Source organism: Phoenix dactylifera, chromosome 9 (assembly GCF_051530095.1).
Source record: "Phoenix dactylifera cultivar Ajwa chromosome 9, Ajwa_hap1_PhDact_Kaust_v1.1, whole genome shotgun sequence".
NCBI classification, from domain to species: domain Eukaryota; kingdom Viridiplantae; phylum Streptophyta; class Magnoliopsida; order Arecales; family Arecaceae; genus Phoenix; species Phoenix dactylifera.
Window position 1 is genome coordinate 8,629,638 of NC_143198.1, and position 20,851 is coordinate 8,650,488.

General features: G+C 37.9%; 1 protein-coding gene across 1 annotated transcript in view; it reads right to left on the reverse strand.

The window, feature by feature from the left end:
- Positions 1–488: 488 nt before the first annotated feature.
- Positions 489–20,851, reverse strand: part of KEA3 (K+ efflux antiporter 3) — a 38,216-nt gene continuing 17,853 nt past the window's right edge. Inside the window, exons 6-19 of the mRNA XM_039131984.3 lie at positions 18,367–18,444; positions 15,905–15,973; positions 15,669–15,719; positions 6,202–6,315; positions 6,006–6,107; positions 5,793–5,927; positions 4,010–4,191; positions 3,781–3,916; positions 3,606–3,680; positions 3,410–3,511; positions 3,116–3,277; positions 2,666–2,755; positions 2,374–2,535; positions 489–2,282 (exon numbers count right to left, since the gene is read on the reverse strand). Of these exons, the coding sequence (XP_038987912.3) occupies positions 1,962–2,282; positions 2,374–2,535; positions 2,666–2,755; positions 3,116–3,277; positions 3,410–3,511; positions 3,606–3,680; positions 3,781–3,916; positions 4,010–4,191; positions 5,793–5,927; positions 6,006–6,107; positions 6,202–6,315; positions 15,669–15,719; positions 15,905–15,973; positions 18,367–18,444 (1,779 nt within the window). The 3' untranslated portion in view covers positions 489–1,961. The remainder of the gene's footprint in view (positions 2,283–2,373; positions 2,536–2,665; positions 2,756–3,115; positions 3,278–3,409; positions 3,512–3,605; positions 3,681–3,780; positions 3,917–4,009; positions 4,192–5,792; positions 5,928–6,005; positions 6,108–6,201; positions 6,316–15,668; positions 15,720–15,904; positions 15,974–18,366; positions 18,445–20,851) is intronic.

Consider the following 20,851-nt stretch of genomic DNA (forward strand, 5'->3'; position numbering starts at 1 on the left):
ATATCTAGTCCTGCTACTCGCCAGTTTGTTACGGCATGTCCTCAAAATTGTTATGCTATGTTAGCGGTCCGTTATTGTACGACCTTGAGTTTGTTAGGATGCGATCTTGAAAGATTCAGACTTCAGCTATAAATAGGTCTGAATGGTTCTCCAAAATGGTAACAATAATAACAAAAAAATTACTATCTAGGGGCAATTTTGTCTCTCTATTTTTTGTTCTTTCTTTCTCCTTCGTTTTTCATCTATAAAAGTTTTACTGACTTAAGCATCGAAAAGCCTGACTAGAGCCAAATTGGCGAGTTTAACCCTTCGTCCGTTGTTTTGCAGGTTCATAGAGGCAATTCACAGCATATTTTTTAATCCCGTTGGTCCAAAGATTATCATGGTGTCCATTACTGCCGATCCCGAAACGTCTATCTAAAGTTTTGATACTTCGATGAAATGCGATAAAAAGAATAAGTTCAGTAAGAAAAATAGTAAGAGGAAGCTTTCACTGTTAAATCCACATTTCTATTGATATTCCAAACCACAGTCCTTAATTCACGATTTCACACCATCTACTAACAAGTTATTAAAACTGTGAAACTTGCACTTGCTGACATATTGATGAAAAGAATAACTAATACAGATTGTTCACATGATAAGAGTCATTAGTTGCAAGAGTTGTTTGCCATATAATCTCCCTCAGTTTTTGGACTTGCTTTGTATCAGCGTACAAAACTCAGGTGATAAAACCAGGCTTACGAACATTATATTCTGCACTGGCTGCCTTCCTAGTTAACCAGTCAAGCCACTTGGCTAGCCTCCCAACAAACATGACTAGCAGACTGAGGCAGGTTCAAATAAGTCTGCCAGATGCCAAGACAGCTAAAAATAAAACTTAATATTCTTTGAATAGCTGAAAATCCAAAAAATGTTGTCATTTCCTCGCCATCATTTTCTGTCATATTTATAGCAGCTAATAATGGTTCTTACAGCATTTCTTAAAACAGTCCTGTTTAGAGGTAAACTGAACAAACAAGGGATGTTGTTTCCATTATGACAAATAGATGGCTTTTCCTGGTTTCTGCTGCATGGATGTATTGGCATTTTTGAAACCTTGGTAAAGCTTTCTACTGTGATATTCTTATAGCCACAATGTATTACAGAATGCCCACTTGCATGGAAGGTTACTTTTCTTCACGACATAACGTCTTGAGGAGAAATTACAAGAAACCGCTGCTGTTATTGACAAACTCCTTTGACTCCAACCAACTACAAACTTACAACTTTTTTCTCCTTACCTCTGGTTTCTGCTACAAGCTTTTCAACTGACAGCGATATCAAAACATGCATGATTCATGGAGGGTACCGTACATGTCATTGAAAACATCAGTTATCACAAACACTAGAGCACGAATCTAGTCTTTTCCTTCAATGCAGCATAAAGCAATATATACATCAAATTACCAGATTTTGTGGAAATCGTGACAGTCTGCTTCAAGTTGATAAAGAGAATCTCGGAAGCCATATCTTCAGTGAATTGTATGCAATTTCACCAAAGAATTCTTCAGAAATGACTGGTCAAAGTGCAAAGAAAACACTTATCATCAGCTGGAATGGAATGCTATAAGGACACCCTGCTGATAAATGATGGCTATTGGTAGATCTGATCTAATTCTTTGGTTAGAGATGCTGCATCACATTCATATTAATCCTTATTTTGTAATTGTAGCCTTCAGGATTAGGAGCTCGATTTGAGCTACCTTCTTGCAATTTAAATGGTTAAAAGAGCTGCAGGTGGCTTTCTTCAGTTTCAGTTATCTACCATTTCATCTGAAGCAACCAGCTTTAGCTTTGTGGTCAACCAACTCCAGATAGTGTAGCCATGGACTGTAGATCCATCTGTCAGCCTCCAATGTCTGAAGAATATTCATTCTGCGCTACAATTTGAAGAACTGAAAATCATCCAGAAACAAAAACTAGGAAGATTCAGTCGAACTTGTGGAAGACATAGAATGATCTGACACATTTCTCTCTCCTTTGGCATCTTCTTTTCTATTTAGAACACTGTTGTCAACATCCAAGCGACAATATTTAACACCATCATCACATAATAAATTCTCGGACTCGTGGTCTGGAGCATCATGTCTAGCTTGATACTCTGCCTCAATATCAGTTGGTACGTTGTTCTTGGAGATTGAAACATGAGGGATATCTGGTCGATCCAAGCTAAGGGATTGCTCATTATGTGAGACTGATGCACTGCTCCTTGTGGCCTCAATCATGTCAGTCACTCTCACCTGATTCAATGATTAGTTTGTTCAAGTTAGTTACCATGCGAAACCATTATGTCAGACATCATTAACATAAGTATTCATATATTTCTGGTACCTGCAGTGGCTCCATGACATCAAATTCTCGATCCTCGGTTCTGTTGAGTACCTCTTGTGCTTGTAGCTCCATTGAGTCTCTCACGAGCTGACTCAAGAAGGTCACATCATCGGACATGACACCAAGCCCTTTCAAAAGCTTCGAGCCAAGTTGTAAACTAGTCTGTAGAAGAGAATAACAAAGAAAAGCAGTGATGGCAGTAAATTAAACATTCTATTACATTAGTTGATGCCTGGAAGCAGACATTAGAAATCAGCCATGACAGCAAAATTAGAAGTTGCCTGTTGATTACCTCAGCATTTTCAAGAATAGCATCTGTGACACCTGCTTTCTTCAGATCTAATAGATGGGCAAGGTCCCGAGCTCGGGCATAAATAGGGACCTGTTAAAGGAATCTTCAGTGAGAACATTCATTGAAACAATTGAATAAAATTAGAGAAGTGCGAAAATGTCATTGCAACACATTTTCTCATCTTCAAAATCAGTGTTTTTTCTTGGCAGCAGTTCCCATTGCCAGCATACGAATATATTTTAAAACTTTTGAATAGCTGGAATCAGAGAACTACAAATGTGCTTCTCTCTCTATGTATATTTTCTTACCACATAGAATCTCAACATACTCTTAAGAAAGATTTAGTTCATGATGAATTGAACTCAAATCAAATTTTCATAATAAAAGGTATAAAAAATTAAGAATGAAGGACTATAGTCAAACAAAATGATCAAAGAAGTCAAATATTACCGCAGGAAAAGCAAGCCTTATTCTTTGAACAGCCTCAATTGTTTTTTCCTTTCCTGCATACATGACCATGACAGCCTTAGGAGAGGATATTCCAGCAGATTGCAAAACTGCTGGGCGTGACCCATCTCCGTATAGTATAGGAAAACCTGCTTTTTGAGCTGCCTGAGTGGAAGGAAAGAGCACAAAACTTTAATCCATGACTGCAAAGCTTAAGAAAAAATTATAGGAATTTTTGGGTAAACAATAACAAATGAGAGACATGGAGGAGCTGTGCTAGTAAAATTTTTCTTGTACCTTAACTACTCCAGGATTAAGATCAAATGCAACATAAGGACATCCCACATTGTCACCATCTATTCCAGAAGCCAATGGAGTTGACAGAAAATTGGCGAGGACCTGTAATTTGGATCATTAAAACTATGCAGAAAACACAGATTGCATCACCAGATCATAATTACTTCAAAAATCATTTGGCAACATGCATAATTACCTGACCCATCTGCCCAAATCCAAGAATGATAACTGGTTCAGTTGCATCAAAGCTCCCCATCATATCAATCACTTTCTGCCAGGAAAGAAAGAAAAAGAATTCACTCAAGAGAAATTTGTTAATGAAAAGGTCACTTTTTCATTGTTACGAAAAGAAACCAAGTCTAAAGACATACTTCTTTTCCTTGAAACTTTTCATCAATGACCTTGGCAGCTCTCCTTCCAAGTTCATTGAGTAAAGGAGTTAATGCCATTGACAACACAACAACGATTATGAGAAGTTTGTTCAACTCAAGTGGTAGAACTCCAAGCCTGTTTTAAAAAGTAAGCTTTCTAAGGACAAACCATAAAATGGGATTAATCAAAGAAACCACATTCACAACTTACAGTTTAGTGATAACTAACCTGTTTGCCAAGGAAAATACGACAAATCCAAATTCACCTCCTTGTGAAAGAAGCAATCCTATTCTAATGCTTTCTTGAAAAGTTAGTCCCACATTAGGTCCTATTGCAGTAATTATCAGTGTCTTGATAACAATCAAACCTGCCAAGAGGGAAAGCACATTTGGCCATTCTCGGAAAAGAAGCTGCAAAGCAGAAAGAGTTTAAGAAAGCCTGATGGAAATCCTTCTGTAAATATAACACAAAATACAATTGAAACTATATGCAGCATTTTTGTTCATATTACCATAGAACTAGAAACAAATACTAACATCTATACTCTATATAAAACATTATATTCTGGGTGAGGCAAGAAAAAAAGGCAAAAGAAAAAGAACTACTTGAGTGGCTTGTTTCCTTCACCAAAATAAGGATTAAGCAAGGTTTGAAGAAACAGGGTACATATGGGTCAGGTCATGTGTCAGAACAGTAATGTACAATGCTATGCCCCTGTATTTACTCATGGTTTACTGAAGCAGGGTCGTGCAATATGCAGCATGTACCAGTATGAGATGGTACATACCTTGGGATATGTGATATGTGATATACCAGCATGGTACATATGGCATGGTCGGTTTCTCAAATCTTGGGATATGTGATTCTAAGTTTCAGTTCATCTTTATGTTCTTATTGATTTGTGTGAGTCAGGACCCTTAAAAAATTCAGTAATATCAGAAGCTTGTGCATATGGACAGGTGAAGACACAAGAATACATTTAGGTCTCATTTACCTAAACTATTACTCCAACAAGCCACTATAAAGGCTCAAGAGGCATAACTATTATCCCAGCATCAAAGTGTCAGTGAATTCATTCCTGTCTTGCTTCAAGAACCTATGGAACCAAAAGGGGGCAACCTGGGCCTTCAGCATAAGATATAAATGCTCTCACTTTAAATAAAGGACATTTTGGAAGAACTTCCAGATACATGTCTGTTTGAAAATTATATTTTTTTATTGCTGAGAATGAAACATCAAGACTCTTTTTCGGGTTTTGGAAACAAGCAGACATGAGATCAAAAACTAAAGATTCCAAGTCAAACACTGATGGCATAGAAGAAGGTATTCAGGAAAACAAAGCGAGGAAGGAACATCTTTGATTCCAAGTCCATGTACTCATATTGTAATATCCTCTTAAAAACATATTTGATTTCCAAAAATATCAACACCATAATCAACATGATCAAGATAAGAAAATTAGTACTCTCATGTTCATGTTTCCGGATAAGAATATTCCTTATGTAAGATGTCGCAGAAATGCTCACCTGGGCAGACGACTCTAGATCATTACTGTGGCTGGAAAGTGGCTTTTAAATGATCAACAGCCAAAATCTTATGTTTGGTTCAAATTGATGGAAGAAGTCAGCCTGCACCAATTCTCAGTTTGGTGCCATGCTCATCTCACAGGTTACCTTTATTATATTTTATTTTATTTTACAATTTTTGAGAGGAAGTTCCACAGCCTACTTAAATCCATGGCTATCAGGAGAGCATCCTATTTTCTATGGGTTGAATCGTACCATCAGCAAGGATATCATCATCATGTATATAGTCTTTTTGTTTAGTGCCTTCCCATATTATAAACCAATATGTTTAGTGACTAGAGAAAATATGCATTCCAATCATATTACAAGTCTTACAAAGCACACATCTTGGTCAAAATTGCAAAATGGCATGTAGAAAACCAAAAGCACAAAAAATGTGATTAGTTAGCCAGGTGAACATATTTTTGAGGAAAAAACAGAAGTACCTGCATGTCAATGGATGTCCCTGTAGTTACAAAAAATAACCCAAGCAGTAAGCCTCTAAAGGGCCTTATATCAGCTTCAATTTGCGTCCGAAAATTTGTTTCCGCAAGAATTGCTCCTGCCAGAAAAGCTCCTAGCTAGACATGACAGCAGATTCATAATTATGTCAAGCAGAAAAAGAAAACACACCTTGATGCTTAACAACTTCATCCTACCGTGTCACTAAAGCCCAGCATTTGTGTAAGAAGTGAAGTCCCTGAAACCGTAAGCAGACAGAGAGCAACGAAAGCTTCTGAGCTTCTTGATTCTGCAACAACCTGCATTACGGTAGTTATAGTTAAAATTCATTAATGACAACCATTATTCAACTAACCATGAAAGAATGGTAGAGATAAAGATCATCATACAGACTTCAAAAATACGCCTCAGAAAGTATTTTCCTCCCAGGGAAAGTAGACCAAGTCCACCTAAAGCTTTCAAGCTTTCAGTTGCTAGTGCTGGCCAAATACTTTCCCCAACAAGGTTCTGCAATCAAAGATCAAAAAAGTTGAATACAATATCAGTGGAAAAAGAGTTGAAAAGTGGGGTCCGATTAAAATTTATGGGAACGAGATACAATGAGATGTTCAGATTTGAGATGTAGGATCTTTCATACCAAAACAAATGGAATCTTACAAATCAAAACCATTCAGGTGCATGTCATAAAATAATATCATGTAAAAAATGAACTTAGCTAGTGTTTGGTTGTGGGATGAGGGATAAGTGGGGAGATATATGTTTATCCTATGGTCCTACCAAACACCCAACCTTTAACGTAAACACTTTATTTGCATTGATGGAGGTTAACACATTTAACCTAGCTAACATTATTTGGGGGATTGACAGGACAAAATATCTTTACTCTGTGGGTTTGGGGGGACTGACATGCCACCGCCTAGGCTTGATGGCACCATGCAAGATCAAGGTGCACGAGGAAGCAAGTATGTGCTAAAAGTGGGGTTGTGCGTCAAAAATGGGGGATGCTTGCAAACAAGTACAATCCAGTGCGTATATCATCATGTATTAGACATTGGCAGGACCCTAAAGGCCTTAAGTCACCCTAGACAGGATAATTAAGATCTAAGTTGCATAATTCATAGAATTAAAGATGCCAGGCAGCCACACCATAGCATCCCATGTGGAGTTGCCTTGCCTTTTACTTAGCGGAGGATAGTTGAAAAATATTTCAGTATATGTTGAAACTGTACTCATCAATATCATTTATTCTTCTCTTAGCAAGCACCCCTAACCAAGTTTCTACAATTCTTCTCTGATTTCTCAGTGCTCTCCAATAACACACAAAGAATGTTTCCCTTCCTGTGCTATCTCCTCACTTTTGATTTCCTTGTTCCACCATCTTCGCTCAACAATGGGGCCTCTACGCTATTCTGTCCATGAGGAAATCTGCCCAAGCCATCCCTTTCATACCTCCAGAAATGCCATGAGCGCCATGGTCTCCTTGTCAAAGTCAACACTTCTTTCCCACATGTTTTGTTCTGCAATCTCTATCCCAAGAGCAGCCATTCCAAGTCCAAGTCAATCACCTTCTTCCACCCACCTCCACTTCTTTTGAGGCCTTCCCCTTCTTCCACTCACCTTTGCTCCTTCCGTGTGCTTGAGGTTGATTTCAGTGTTCACCTGCCATGAGCCCCTCTGAGCTTAGTTAGCTCTAGAAGTTACTTATAATGTTGAGAAACATGATCAACACTAACAGCTAGAGGAAGAGCCTTGTAGAAGTGAAGCAAGGGAAGAGAGTGGAAAGGAAGGTTGGGATGAAGAAGAACGGACATTGGAACATTAAGCAGAGAAGAGAGTGAAGGATGAGAGAGACCAGAGAAGGGAGAAGGTGCTTGAGAAAGTAATGCACTGCTTGGGCATGGTGCTAGACGAGGGAGAAATAAGACACAAATTACAAAAGGAAAGAGGTAGAGTTTGGAATTTAACTCATACCCCGTCGTAAAGTTGGCCTTGGTCAATAAAAAAAAAGGAACATAGCATGGAATGTTAAGCTTGGCTCCCTATAATTCCTCTAATTCCTATAGATTCAAAGGAATCTTCTGCCAAAATCTATCTAATGAATGGTTGGTTGCCATTAGAAAGCTTCTTACAGAAGTAGTTGCTCGATATGTGCGCTTAAGAGCAACTTCAAGCTCCTAATCCAATCCAAAGATTGCAAGAAAGGATAACTAATAACTACACCTTGCTACCAAATGTCTTCCTTGACCTCCATAATCCACCAGTCTTCAAAGGTTGTTCACAACTTGCAGTCAAACAGTCCCTGGAATCTAGGATTGCTCTAAAATCCAACAGAAGGCGCAAAAAATTGACCAAGAAAGAGAGAAACATTCAAAGTACATTTGAAGGAATAAAGTTTTCATTGATTGATGAATCAAGAGTATGGGGGGTATTTGTAGGTTCTAGGGTCCCTTACAATGATTAGACTCATGGGTGCTCTTAGAATTTGATACAAACTCGAACTACTAAAGAAAATAAGATTTTCCTAGAAGTAATCTTGCACCTTAAAGGCAGTCATATGACTCTGGCTCTTTTGACAACATTTATGTTGTCGTCTGCACCTAAACTAATGACCACCAGGGTGCCATAAGACGACTCTAAGGCTAAGGACTTTCAGAATGAAAATCCAACTGATGGCTATAGGTCATAAATCTGTTTTAAAGATGGATTTGGATCTCTAAAGAGACAAAAGATTCACAATTAATTTTTCTTTTTTTAAATAGGACCCCTCAAATTCACCCTATAGGAGAGGGTTTTTTGTTTATGTGAATCCATGGCTCCCAGCAAGCTCAAGAGCTTATTATTCATCATCCCTTTTTCCATCGATTAAGAGCCCTTAAAAAGTTACTATAGAAAATCAGTGAAAATATAATGTAGGTTTATTGCAATTTAATCAGATTTACATGGATTAAATCCCTATTATACATTGTTTTACGAGTAGATCTACATTTACCAGGAGTCAAGAACAGGAGATTAAGTAGAAAAGCACAGTATAAAGATTTTGAAATCCAACTTAAGTTTACCAAGTTTTAGGACTTATCGGTCCATCTTGAATTTAGTTTGCCTAGTTTAAGAGACTGCCTGTCTTAAATATAACCAGCTTAGAGACTTAGAAGTCTTTTAATTTTGGCTAGTTTAGAGACTTAGAGGTCTATCCTGAATTTGTCCATCTTATAGACCTAGAGGTCTATCTTCAATGTGTCCAGTTTCGAGACATAGAGGTCTTTCTTAAATTTATTCAGTTTAAAGACTCAGAGTCAGAGGTCTATTTTGAATCTGTCTAGTTTAGAGACTTAGGGTTAGGTCCTATGTTAAATTTGCCCAATTTAGAGACTTAAAGGTCAGTTTTCAATTTCTCTAGTTTAGAGACTAAGGGGTCTCTCTTGTTTCTTCCTAGTTCAAAAAATACTTAGAGATCTATTTTGATTAAAAAGAAAAGCTATTCCTAAAGGAAATGGCTACATCTTTAAAGACTTTGAAAGTCCTCAGAGCCAAACCACCATGAAAGAATATGTCTATAAACCCATTTTTCATGACTTCGATTGTTTTGGCCTACATCACCTTAAAGGGCATGGTTGTGGGCCCTCTTTTTAATGTGCCACTTTGGGCTAAACTATATCAAAGGATATGATTTGGGGCCTACTATTCTCGGATTAAACCATCTGAAGGATATGGTTTTGAGTACATTGTTCAGAACAAGGTCTGCCGAACCAGTACCGGAACCCATACCGGTCAGTGGGCGAACCAGTACCATACCGACACACGATACGCTTAGGCTTGCCAGTTTGTCGGTACGCTTGGGCGTGCCCGTTCCGAACCGGCACACCTATTTTTTTTTTAATTTTTCAAATTTGATTAATTGGTAATCAATTTTTTTCAACTTTTTCAATGATTTTAAGTATCATTTGATGTTTCTTGATGTTTCTACGTTCCCGATTTAACCTAAATAATGCATCTTATTATTTTAAAGTGATAAAAAATATAAAAAGATTAATGAGATGTTGCATGCTACAAGAAGCAACATAAAATATCCTAAAATCAACTAGTGAGATAAAAAATATAAAATAATATAATCAATTACATGTATTTAAAGTACAATATATATACCGATATTTAAAATTTTATAGCATGGCAATACCTTTCGTAGATATCCGGATCATTAACATAATCAAGAGGCATATCAACCCACCCCTCTAACTAAGCAACCCTCTAACATAAAGAATGTGCTTTGGGTTATAAGCACTCTAGGATCTCTCGATGAAGCTCTACCTCTGAGAGGTGTCCTCTGGCTGATAATACGGCTGTAGAGGGGCTCATCCGAATATACTAGCAACAAAATCTAATCCGTAAGATGCTCTGGATTGTGTAAGATAGTAGCCACGGAAGACAATGCCTTAGATGCACTAGATTTAGGCCCGAGGGCATATATCAAAAGATATTTGTTTCTCAATTCTTTCAAAATTAGGCCTCGGTCACTATGCATATGATCGCATCAACACTTGAATAAATGGACACCAAATTTAGCCGAAAAGTAGCTTGCATGCCCCTAAATACGCTTCTGATTTTACATTTTTTTAAAAAATATTTATTTTTAATTTTTAATTTTTAAAAATTATATATAATCTAAAAATTAAAAAATTTTGTCATCGTGTAAATCATCCATAAATCTACAACATATCATAAAATCAAGTCAAAATCAAAAATTTTGGTATAATCTTTTCTTATTTTGCAAATTTCAAGATATTTTTTGGTGTCCTAAAAAAAGAGAATGAGATAGAGGAGAGGAAGCATACCTTATTTAGAATTGGATCCCCCTTCAATCGTGCTGAATCAGCATATTTTTTGCCATAAAAAAGAGGGAGAGTATTCGGATAGGTTGGGAAGGCCTGAGAAACTTCTCGAGCTGTTTCTCAGGCCTTCCCAATCATCTTTTAATGCAAAAGGAAAAGGGAGGAGGGGGGGCGGTTAGGAGTCGGTCCAACTTGGTGCGAACTAGACGGTTCACATTGGTTCCACATAAAACCGGCCGGTTCGGACCAAGTCCGGGCGGTTCGTGACCGATTTGGGCCAGTTTGGAGCCCGTTCCGAAAAAAAAGTGAACCGAACTGGTCCCCCACTAGGTTGGCTCGGTACAGGCTGAACCGCCCGTTTGGTGGAACTTGGTTCATAATTATACATCTTGGAAAAAAACCACCCAGGAGTTGATTTTGTGCACATTGTTCATGATTAGACATTCTAGGCAAAACCATCTTGAAAGGCACTATTTGATGCCCGTCTTAGATTATCCATCTATGCATTTAATACGCTTTAATTGTCACATGTGGATGGATTTAAATTGTGGTTGCATTGCATCTGTGGAATGGCATGGGCTGCATACATAAAATCCATCGAGACTGCATATATAGATTGCCAAATTTTGACTACATATATGACTAGTTTTAGGCTGCAGATCTGGGTTGGTTTAGACCATAGATATGAGGCTATACTAATAACAATTTGGGCTAACCTACGATACATTTGCACAACACAAGAGGTTGACATGAGCATGGTACGCCGTACTGGTCCAAACTAGGCGGTATGGGATATACCGTACTATACCAGTTCGGTACCAGTATCCAGAATGGGTGGCGTACCAATACTTGATATGCCAAAAAAATTCTGTAGCATACCGTACCGACACTGTGCTAGTGTGGCACCAGTAAAGGGTCTGGTACTAAGACAACGAACCTTGGATATGAGAATACCCATATAAGTTGTCTTGTAGTGGGCTTCCTTTATCACAAGTTTAGAGTAATCTATGATACATTTGGACAGTGCAAGAGGTTTATATGGGATAGGTATATAAGTTGTCTTATAGTGGTCTAGGCTACAAAGGTGGAGTAGCCTTTAGATTGCAAACATAGGGCTGTTTTGGGAGCCACATGGAGGTCATTTTAAACTGCAGACATGGCTGTCGTGGAGTCATATGGGCCACATGTTTGCACCGAAATGCATGACAGCATAGGCTAAAGTCCCAAACTACTCTTGATGGCATTCTTTCAAACATGTAATGGACATGTAGTTAATGCATAATTTAGGACTGAATAATAAAATTATTAATCAGCACATCAACATATGCTAAAAATAAAACTTACTACTACTGGGACATTGCATCAAACCTTAACCAGCCATGACAGCAAAGATAAATTAAAGATGAAGCATTTAGTGAACGCAAGCAATAGGTGGGGTTCTGCTGCTATCCTTCTTTGTTTCTTACTCCTATTCTTTCTTTCCCTCATCATTATATAATATAACGGCTTTTAGAAAGATGGATTTTGGTATTAGAGATGAGATTGGTGCAAACTTTGATGGTTTTTATGGCTGAATTTTGTCACATCATTGAAGAAGGCTAGGAAAAATTTGGATAAAAGCCATAACAACTAAGACAGGTAATGAGATTAAACAAAGGTTTTTGTGATGGGATGGAGGTCTGTTGAGAAAGGACCGAGGTGAAGAGTATATCCATGGTATGTTGTACCGGCCCGAACCGGACAGTACAGGACGTACCGTACCATACCAATTTTGTACCGGTATCCAGTACGGATGGCGTACCAACACTCGGTATGCCAAAAAAATATCATACCATACCGTACCAACACTATGCTAGTGTGGCACCGGTACGGAGAACGAACTTTGAATGTATCTATAGAGAAACATGATGGTTCCGCAATGAGACTAAACAACGGCTTTTGTGATGGGATGGAGGCCTGTTGAGAAAGGACTGAGGTGAAGAGTGTATCTACAGAGCAACATCATTGTTCGGCTGTGAAAGACTTCATGTATAATGTGGGTCCCATTCTATAATCAAATGCCAGCATTCTAGAATGCTTATAATTGGGGTGTGGTTTAGGTCCACTACTTTGTGGAAACTTAAGTTTCTACAGAACCTAATCTGTGACCATATGGTGCTTTAAGATTTTAATCATTCGCTGAAGGTAGCCAAAAAAAAGAGGATACTAATCCAGTTATCCCACCACGCAACCCACTCGAGCATCCCTCTCGCTCTTTCTGCTTCTTCCAAGTTTCCTCATCTCTTCTCTTCTCTTAAAAGCCATCAGGAAAGTCTCCTAAAGTAAGTTTTTAAGGTGTATAAATCCTGTTTTCTTTGAGTCATTTAGGATTTTGTTTATAAAATGGCTACCGGAATTTTGAGAGAGCAGAAGTAGTGGCTTTTTGAACTCTAGGAGGGGGGGGGGGGAGAGAGAACTAGAGACGAGACTAGGATCTTGATCCTTATGAATAGGTTATGAAGGAGTTCTTTCTTCAAGTACAAATGAAAGGAAATCATAGGCAAAGAAAGGAAAGTAGGCAATGGAGAGATCGATATCCTGCCAAAATTGAAAATAGGCAGCCATAAAGAGAAATTATAGAGCATTGAAGGAGAAGAGAAAAGCACATAGGAGAGTTGTGTGTGCATGTGTTAGAGAGAATAGAACAGGGTAAGGACATGAGAGAGGGGGGGCGGGGAATGAGGCTTCGATATATCCTGGAATGATAGGAGGCATCTTACTAGGCTTCAACATGATAGCGGAAAAAGTGCAAGGGAAAGAAGAGGAGCTTGAACAGACGCATGGTGGGATAACAGGGTCAGAATCCCCTTTTTTTCCGTTATATCCATCAAAGCTTTAAAATCTTAAAGCATCATGCAGTCACAGATTACGTGCAGTGCAAACTTAAGTTTCCGCTGTGTAATGGACCTAAACCTCACCCTTATGATGCTCAACAATATTGGGAGAATAAGTTAGGTGTATCTTGTCTCACACAGCAGTGGGCCCCTTCCATAAACTCGATGGGTCCCACAAAGCTTCAAATCATGTATGATTGTAATATCTCAAGTCCCAACAGACTCCTTTGTAAAACCTTAATTGACTTATTGTAAAGATGGGATTGTAGAACTTGCCAGACTTGGTTTATTAAATAAAAAACTATATATAACAACATGTGCTAATTGCTGTTGATTGCAATCTAATGCCATGCTCCTTGCTACATGAATTGGCAGCACTAACACGGCCTAGGTTTTTTGGCCATATCTTCCTTGTTCAAACTTCCTTGAGGTGATTCATGAAGTATTGGAAGCTTACTCAACGTGGAACACAATGAAAGTCGTTTGACGTTCAAACACATTTGCTAATCATGGTGAAGCCATGTTTGGACTGAGCACGAGACTTCTGTTCTCATTGCAGCTTGACCTTACACCAAAAACCCTAACATCTATTACAAAATTTAAGCTCTTGGACACTCTGGATCAGATGCCCATCATGTAAGATGAAACTTATGGTGCGAAGTTAGCAAGGCACGAAATGTCAAGGCACAGGTGGTTTGCTCTGAGAGTTTTTGGTGCGACCATGTTCTCTTCTTGGTGGTCTTTAGCCCTTTCTGTCACTCTTTTGAAATCCTTTGCCATATATTTTGATGTAAGATGAACCAAGGTCATGTGGACAAAAACTAAGGGTTCCTTATGCCACATAAGGGAGTTGTTCTTTTCCTTTCCCTATTTAATCTCTTATTCCCCATTTAACCCTTCATTTCAATGAACAACATTTTTAACAACACTTGAATCAAAACAGGAATAACAAAATTTCAACCAACCAGCATTCAGACTAAACCTCAGAATAGTAACATTAGAGGGACATTTACTAATAGAAATAGTCATCCCACTTGTTCCTATCCTAAGACCAAATGTAGCATTATGGCAGAATATAGGTTGGAAAGATGCAGCATATAGCTAGAATTGGCCCTACCCGAGGAAAAGAGATGGTTTTGCATTTTGACATTATGTACTATGTTTAGGCTAAATTTTAATTTCAAATTTAGACATGTGGATTTATGTTTGTGATACTTGGACCACAAGGATTTTTAAGCAGGTAAATCCTTAAATAGAAAAAAAGAACTCATTTCTAATGCAAAAATAATCATCTTTGATTAGATCATTGGCCTTACCAAAATACTTAGAATTAAGCTAGTAAACAGTAAAAGTATATTTTATCAAAAAAAGATATGTAGTAGCATGACATAAAGGGTTCAAAGTTCAAACATTTGGGTATGAATAGGATGGCTCAATCTAGGTTCTTAGCTTAAAAGGGATGCATGCTTGGCTAGGCTGGGCTGGTACCATAAGTCCATGCTATGCCAACGGCAGGCATGGATGGACTTGCTACAGAGCTCAAGCTTGGGACACCTTGACCCAGTCTAAGGTCAGTACTTCTAAAGCCTAAATTAAAACCGTTTTATTTCGGTTATTACCATCCTATCTAACTCTTCACAAAATTTTTCACAATAATTATACGAAATTGATTTGCTTAATTTTTAAGATTTGGATACTGCATGAAAGATTGGTAATTGTTTTCACTTACACAACAAAATTGAGGTGCAATTAATGATAGCTTGTCAATAAAGTCTTCCCTTACACATATTCTTATGAAAAATTGAACTATAAGCTCAAATAATTCCTGGCATCAACAAGTCAATACTAAATTTTGTTCATAAGGTGCTTCCAGAACCAGATTGTCTGAAAAATCTATTTTGAATGTAAATATGAAAAAATAACTTGCTTCACATTTAATTGGATATAACATGTCAAACAATTGCTGGCATCAATAAGTCAATGCTAAATTTTGTTCATAAGGTGCTCCCAGAACCAGATTGTCTGAAAAATCTATTTTGAATGTAAAATATGAAAAATAACTTGCTTCACATTTAATTGGATATAACGTGGAATTCTAAATTGCACCGCTTCCATCAGAAATATTTTTTTTATTGAATTCACAAAGGCTACACTTGCATACCTGACTCTCAAGCACAGGAAGTATCACCAACAAAGGAACAACTGCTATGTCCTGCAAGCATCAACAGAAGAGCTTCTACTAAGTCATTAAGTTGAGAACCTATCATGTGCATGAGTGGAACACGATATTCAAAATATTAAAGATGATAAAAATCAAGATTTATGAAACATCTCACGTAAATAGAGTAACAGACAATTTACGAAACTTGCAAGTATGAAAGTTAAAAGAATAATAACCTGCAGAAGAAGAATTCCCAAAGTCGCAGAACCAAATCGTGTAGGAAGCTCACCTTTCTCGGCAAGAAGCTACACAGGAGATAGCATAGAATGTCAATATATTACATGGTGGATTGACAATTTGACCTTTGCAATATTTTGTTCATTATCTATAATTAAGTGATGTGATGAGATGAGATATGCAACCCTTACATAATTTATTCCTCTTTAAATTTCTTTTAAAGTTTTTTTACCTAGATATACATAATTACAGTACTAAGAGATTGAAAGCCTTGAGGTGTCACTCTTTTCCAATCCCAATGTTATTCCTTCCATATGGTAAGCTTTTTTTAAGAAAAAAAAGCATATAATACCTTTTTTTCTAACTGTTGAAGGTTACATCAAAAAAATCTATAAACTTATCATTTTAGTCATGCTCTTCCTGTCATTGTCATCTCATCATCATCTTGTTTATTGACAATTCTTTGTTCTTTCACAATTTTCCTTTTAAAAGTTTGCCCTATGCTCTCGCACACATTATTTAGCCATGGCCAAAATGATGGATATCACAATATTAGGATTTCTCTTGTATTGTCCCATTCCACTTGATTAAAAGAAAAAAGTAGGTTCTATTTTAATCCTGCAGTTTCATAATGGCGATTGAGGTTTTCTTTTCCTCAGTCTAGCACAAATTAAGAAAAATGAAAAGGTGTATAACTCTCTCTAGAATGGGCTAGGCTCAACCATTCAATCTCACTAGAATGGGCTAGGCTCAACCATTCAATTTCATGATCAATCTTCATAACTCTTGGGTTTAGGTTCCCTTTTGGGTTTATTTCAGGCTCGGGTTGGGTTTGATGGCCAAGCTAGGGAAAATGTTGGCTCGGGCCTGGCTTGGCCCACTGTACCCATCGTTATGCAAAGTCTCAAGTAAATTAGCATATTTACACAAAGCAAATCAGCAACCTGTAACATAGCTTCAATGAAGTTTCACCTACTCAGTCTGCAGTGTTGTCCCATCCTTTGACTAATTTTCTTATAGAATGGTGGTCATTATTCCTTAATCAACACCACATAGTACATACTCTAGGTTCTTCAAGATTTGCCGTTTCAGTACCGGTGCCACGCTAGCACAATGTTCGTACGGTACAGTTCTGGCCTGTACAGCATACCATGAGGCTCTTCCTCTTTTATTGCAATAGCTATCATGCCTCCTCCAATAAAGATTCTTATTCAATGCCACCCAATAGCACCAGCAGCACGTCATGAAGAAATTGAACCTCTTACTGCCCCAATTGCCTTACTTTGTAGTTCAACTGTGCACAATCAAGTTTCCTCGATTGATCACATTTTTTCTTATACTCCTGAAATTGAAGATCTCTTGGATCATCATTTTGCCCAATGGGACCCTTAATGGTGGTAGCTGCCGTGTCAAAGGAGATGTCAGCTTTTTATCAAGAAGTTGGGCAGTGGAGACTTCCTGATGCTCAATAGTCAAGAATTTAACTGGTTGTAAATGGTTTTGTAAGGTGACACATGAAACTTATGATATAATCACCAATTGCACCAATTCATTCTTTCCTCCCAAAGTTGTATCCTAGATCTTTGTCCAAATTGTAATTCATGCATAAATATGTCTTATGCACTAAATCAGGATTTTGGATTATCATATAGATAACACTCGTTGCCATTTTCTAATTTCTAACATAATAGTCCCAATGATCTTCTTAGGCTTTTTAACCTTCTCCAATTCATCTTTTGCATGTGTGATATACTGTTGCTCCTTAAACTGTTAACTACTATATGATTGCAATATTCCTATTTCAGTGATATCACTGGCTAGAAAATCTACAATAAATTGCAAAGGATTGCCATCAGACTGAGAGCCAATTATAGAAATGCAGATCTTGATGGATCAAACTTTAGTCCATAAAACTGAACTTGAATAGATGAGACAACTTACCTGTAAAGGTCAAGATGTGCTAACCTAACATTAATTCTCCATCTTCCTCCAACAAGCTTGAAACTCATATCAATAAAATTAGGCCTATTAATAACTAAGTTACAGAACATATTTCGCAAATTTCAACGGTTAAATTTAATACCTGGTCTAAATTCCGTACACTCAAAATATGCATTAACAAAGATGTAAAAGTTTGTAATATAACTCTTCATGACATTGCACACATGCCAAAAAAGCTTTTTTTCCATTATAAGAGTATCAATGCAGAAGAAAAAATAATCCAAGGTGATAAATAAATTCAACTAGAGCTAATAATGAGACTTGAATACAGAAAAAAAAACATTTTCTCCAAAAATGCAGACAATCTATAAAACATTGTATTGCGAGTGACTAGTTTCAATTTGCTCGAGATTTAACAAAGTTTAAATGGGACAAACTGAGTTTCTAGACCATCCAAACAATTCAGGTACCAATTTAGCTCTAAATATACTAATCAATATGAAGTTAAAAAGATGCACACCTGTAGAACAAAAGCAGAAGATGATAATGAAAGAGCAGCACCAATCACTATCGCTTCGTCAATGCTTCTGATGTTTACCTGTTTTCACTTAAACCAGATAATCTCAAGTCCCAAAAATAAAACTAATAACAATGGAGCCTTATTTATATAAAGCATTTGCTTCATTACATATAAGCAAATAGGCGCCCTTGAGATGACTAAGCAACATTTACAACATTTGAAATGTTTACTTATGATATAAATCCATAATGACAAAACAAGGATAACATAAGATTAAAGATTGTATAACTATAGGGACCGTATAACTATAGGCATTTAACTGACCAACATAAATTATATAGTGGATAAATTAAAACCACATAAACAATTGTAGAGAGTTTGTTCACCACTATAATCAGACAACTACACATCCAGAAGTAAAAGTTACAAGAGAAGAATGATAATATGGGTCTCATTAAAAAGGAAAATAGTGTGGGGTAGGTCAGTTAGTTTTGATCACCCTTCTATTAATTGTTAAGGACTTGATCTTTATCCAACTTGATCAGACAAGTTATGCCCCATATCACTCGCAAGTTAAACTCACAGTGACATTGCTTGATTCACATAATCCTTACCATTCTGAAAATTATACACAGATCTCCAAGTTTTTGTTGCAACGCAAAAGATAACAACCGCAATTACTTATAATTGACTACTTGTAACTATTTTAAAGGTTCAAAACGAGTGAACTAGCATCAGCAATGTTTTGAAACATGATCACCTCGGTCGCCTACATGGTCTTGCTAGGTGAAGCTTAAGCACCCGATAACATTTTGCATCATGTTCAAGTATAGAAGATGGAACTATTTATACATTACGTTGGTTGTTACCAAGCTGATAGTTCTTATTGATTTACATATGATTTGATAAATTGTGTTCCATTTATTAGATTATAACTATCTATTAGGTTCATCCTTATATTTAATATTTGTTCTTAATATATTATTTGGGCTGCCTTGACCTCTGGATGGCGACCTGCTTAGGTACTAGCTATGTGCTAGACAGCCCTCTGGCTGTTCATTTGCCACTGGCAGTCTTTTATTGAGAACCAGATAACAGTCCCGGTTCTCCCATGGTCCATCACAAAAAAGTTAAAAGTGTATTAAATGTAGTGCCACATTGTAATATCTTGCATGGTACTCGCAACTATGGTTATGCACTAACACAATAGTTGAACATATAAGCATTAAAACTCTAGAAGAAGTGTAGTTTCTAAAATTTCTCCTATCACACTTACAATCATTTTGAGCAACTAAATTTCTAATAGATTCTGAAAAGTGACTTATGGCGACTACAGTGGCGGCAGTGGTGGGCACACTAGTGATGTAGTGGAGGTGACAATAATGAGGTTCGCCGTACCGTCCAGTACGGAGCATATAATACCGTACCATATTGAGAGAAAACCGCTACGAAACATACATTCAAGTCAGTACAAGCCCCATACGGCCGCACCGAGACATACTAAGGTGTATACCGATCCATACCAAGATGAAAATTGAAAAAATGTGTAAGCGAGCTATTTCGGCATAGAGGTATATCATACCGTACTGAACCGATAATGTACCAATACGTTATCCGGTAACGAGATTGCAAGCCTTGATAATGACAGTGGTAGTGTGGTGGAAAGTCAGGTTCGCCATACCAATACGTACATCCATATACCATGCGTTCCATACCGTACTAATATCGAATCAAATCTCCATATAAGGGACATACTAAATCTCGGTATGCCGAACCGACCCTCATATGGATGTACAAACATTGTATCAATATGGTACCAATATGATTCAGTACCGAGATCGCGAACCTTGGTTGAGATGGTACTGAGTAGTAGTGGCAAAAGTGTTAGTTATTTAGTAAAGGTGGTGATGATGGCAGCAGTGGTATGGCAGTGGCACGGATAGTGGTAGTGTGGGTGTCGGCAATATGGCGGGGGTGGTGCCGTGAAGACGGTGGCGGCGACGGTAGTGGTAGTAGCCGCAAAGACGACCACAGTGGTGGTGTTGTTGGAGGCATCGTTGGTAGTGGTGATAAAAAATATATATTTCTTATTTTCAGAAATAATAAAAGTGATTTTTGAGCAAGGTACGCCGTACCGGAACCGGTAGGCGTACCGGTTGCCTACCGAACTAGCCAAAAGAGAGGCACCGCGGAAGAAAAAAAAAGAGTTCGCGGGCGCGCACCACAGAGTGGCTTAAATGTCACTTTGTGGCATTAAAGGCCCGACAAAGGAACCCTGCACGGGCGCGGTTCCCGCCGCGCGCCTCTGTGGGCACGCTGCCCAGCGCGGAGAATTGCATGCGGGAACTCTGCCCAGCTCGGGGAACCACGAGCGAGCGTGCTGCACTATGCGCGAGGCAGCGTGCCCCGGTGCGAACCGAGCGAACTGGTCTAGTTTGCCCAATACCGGGCTTGTACCAATGCAAACCGGTCTGGTTCGCACTGG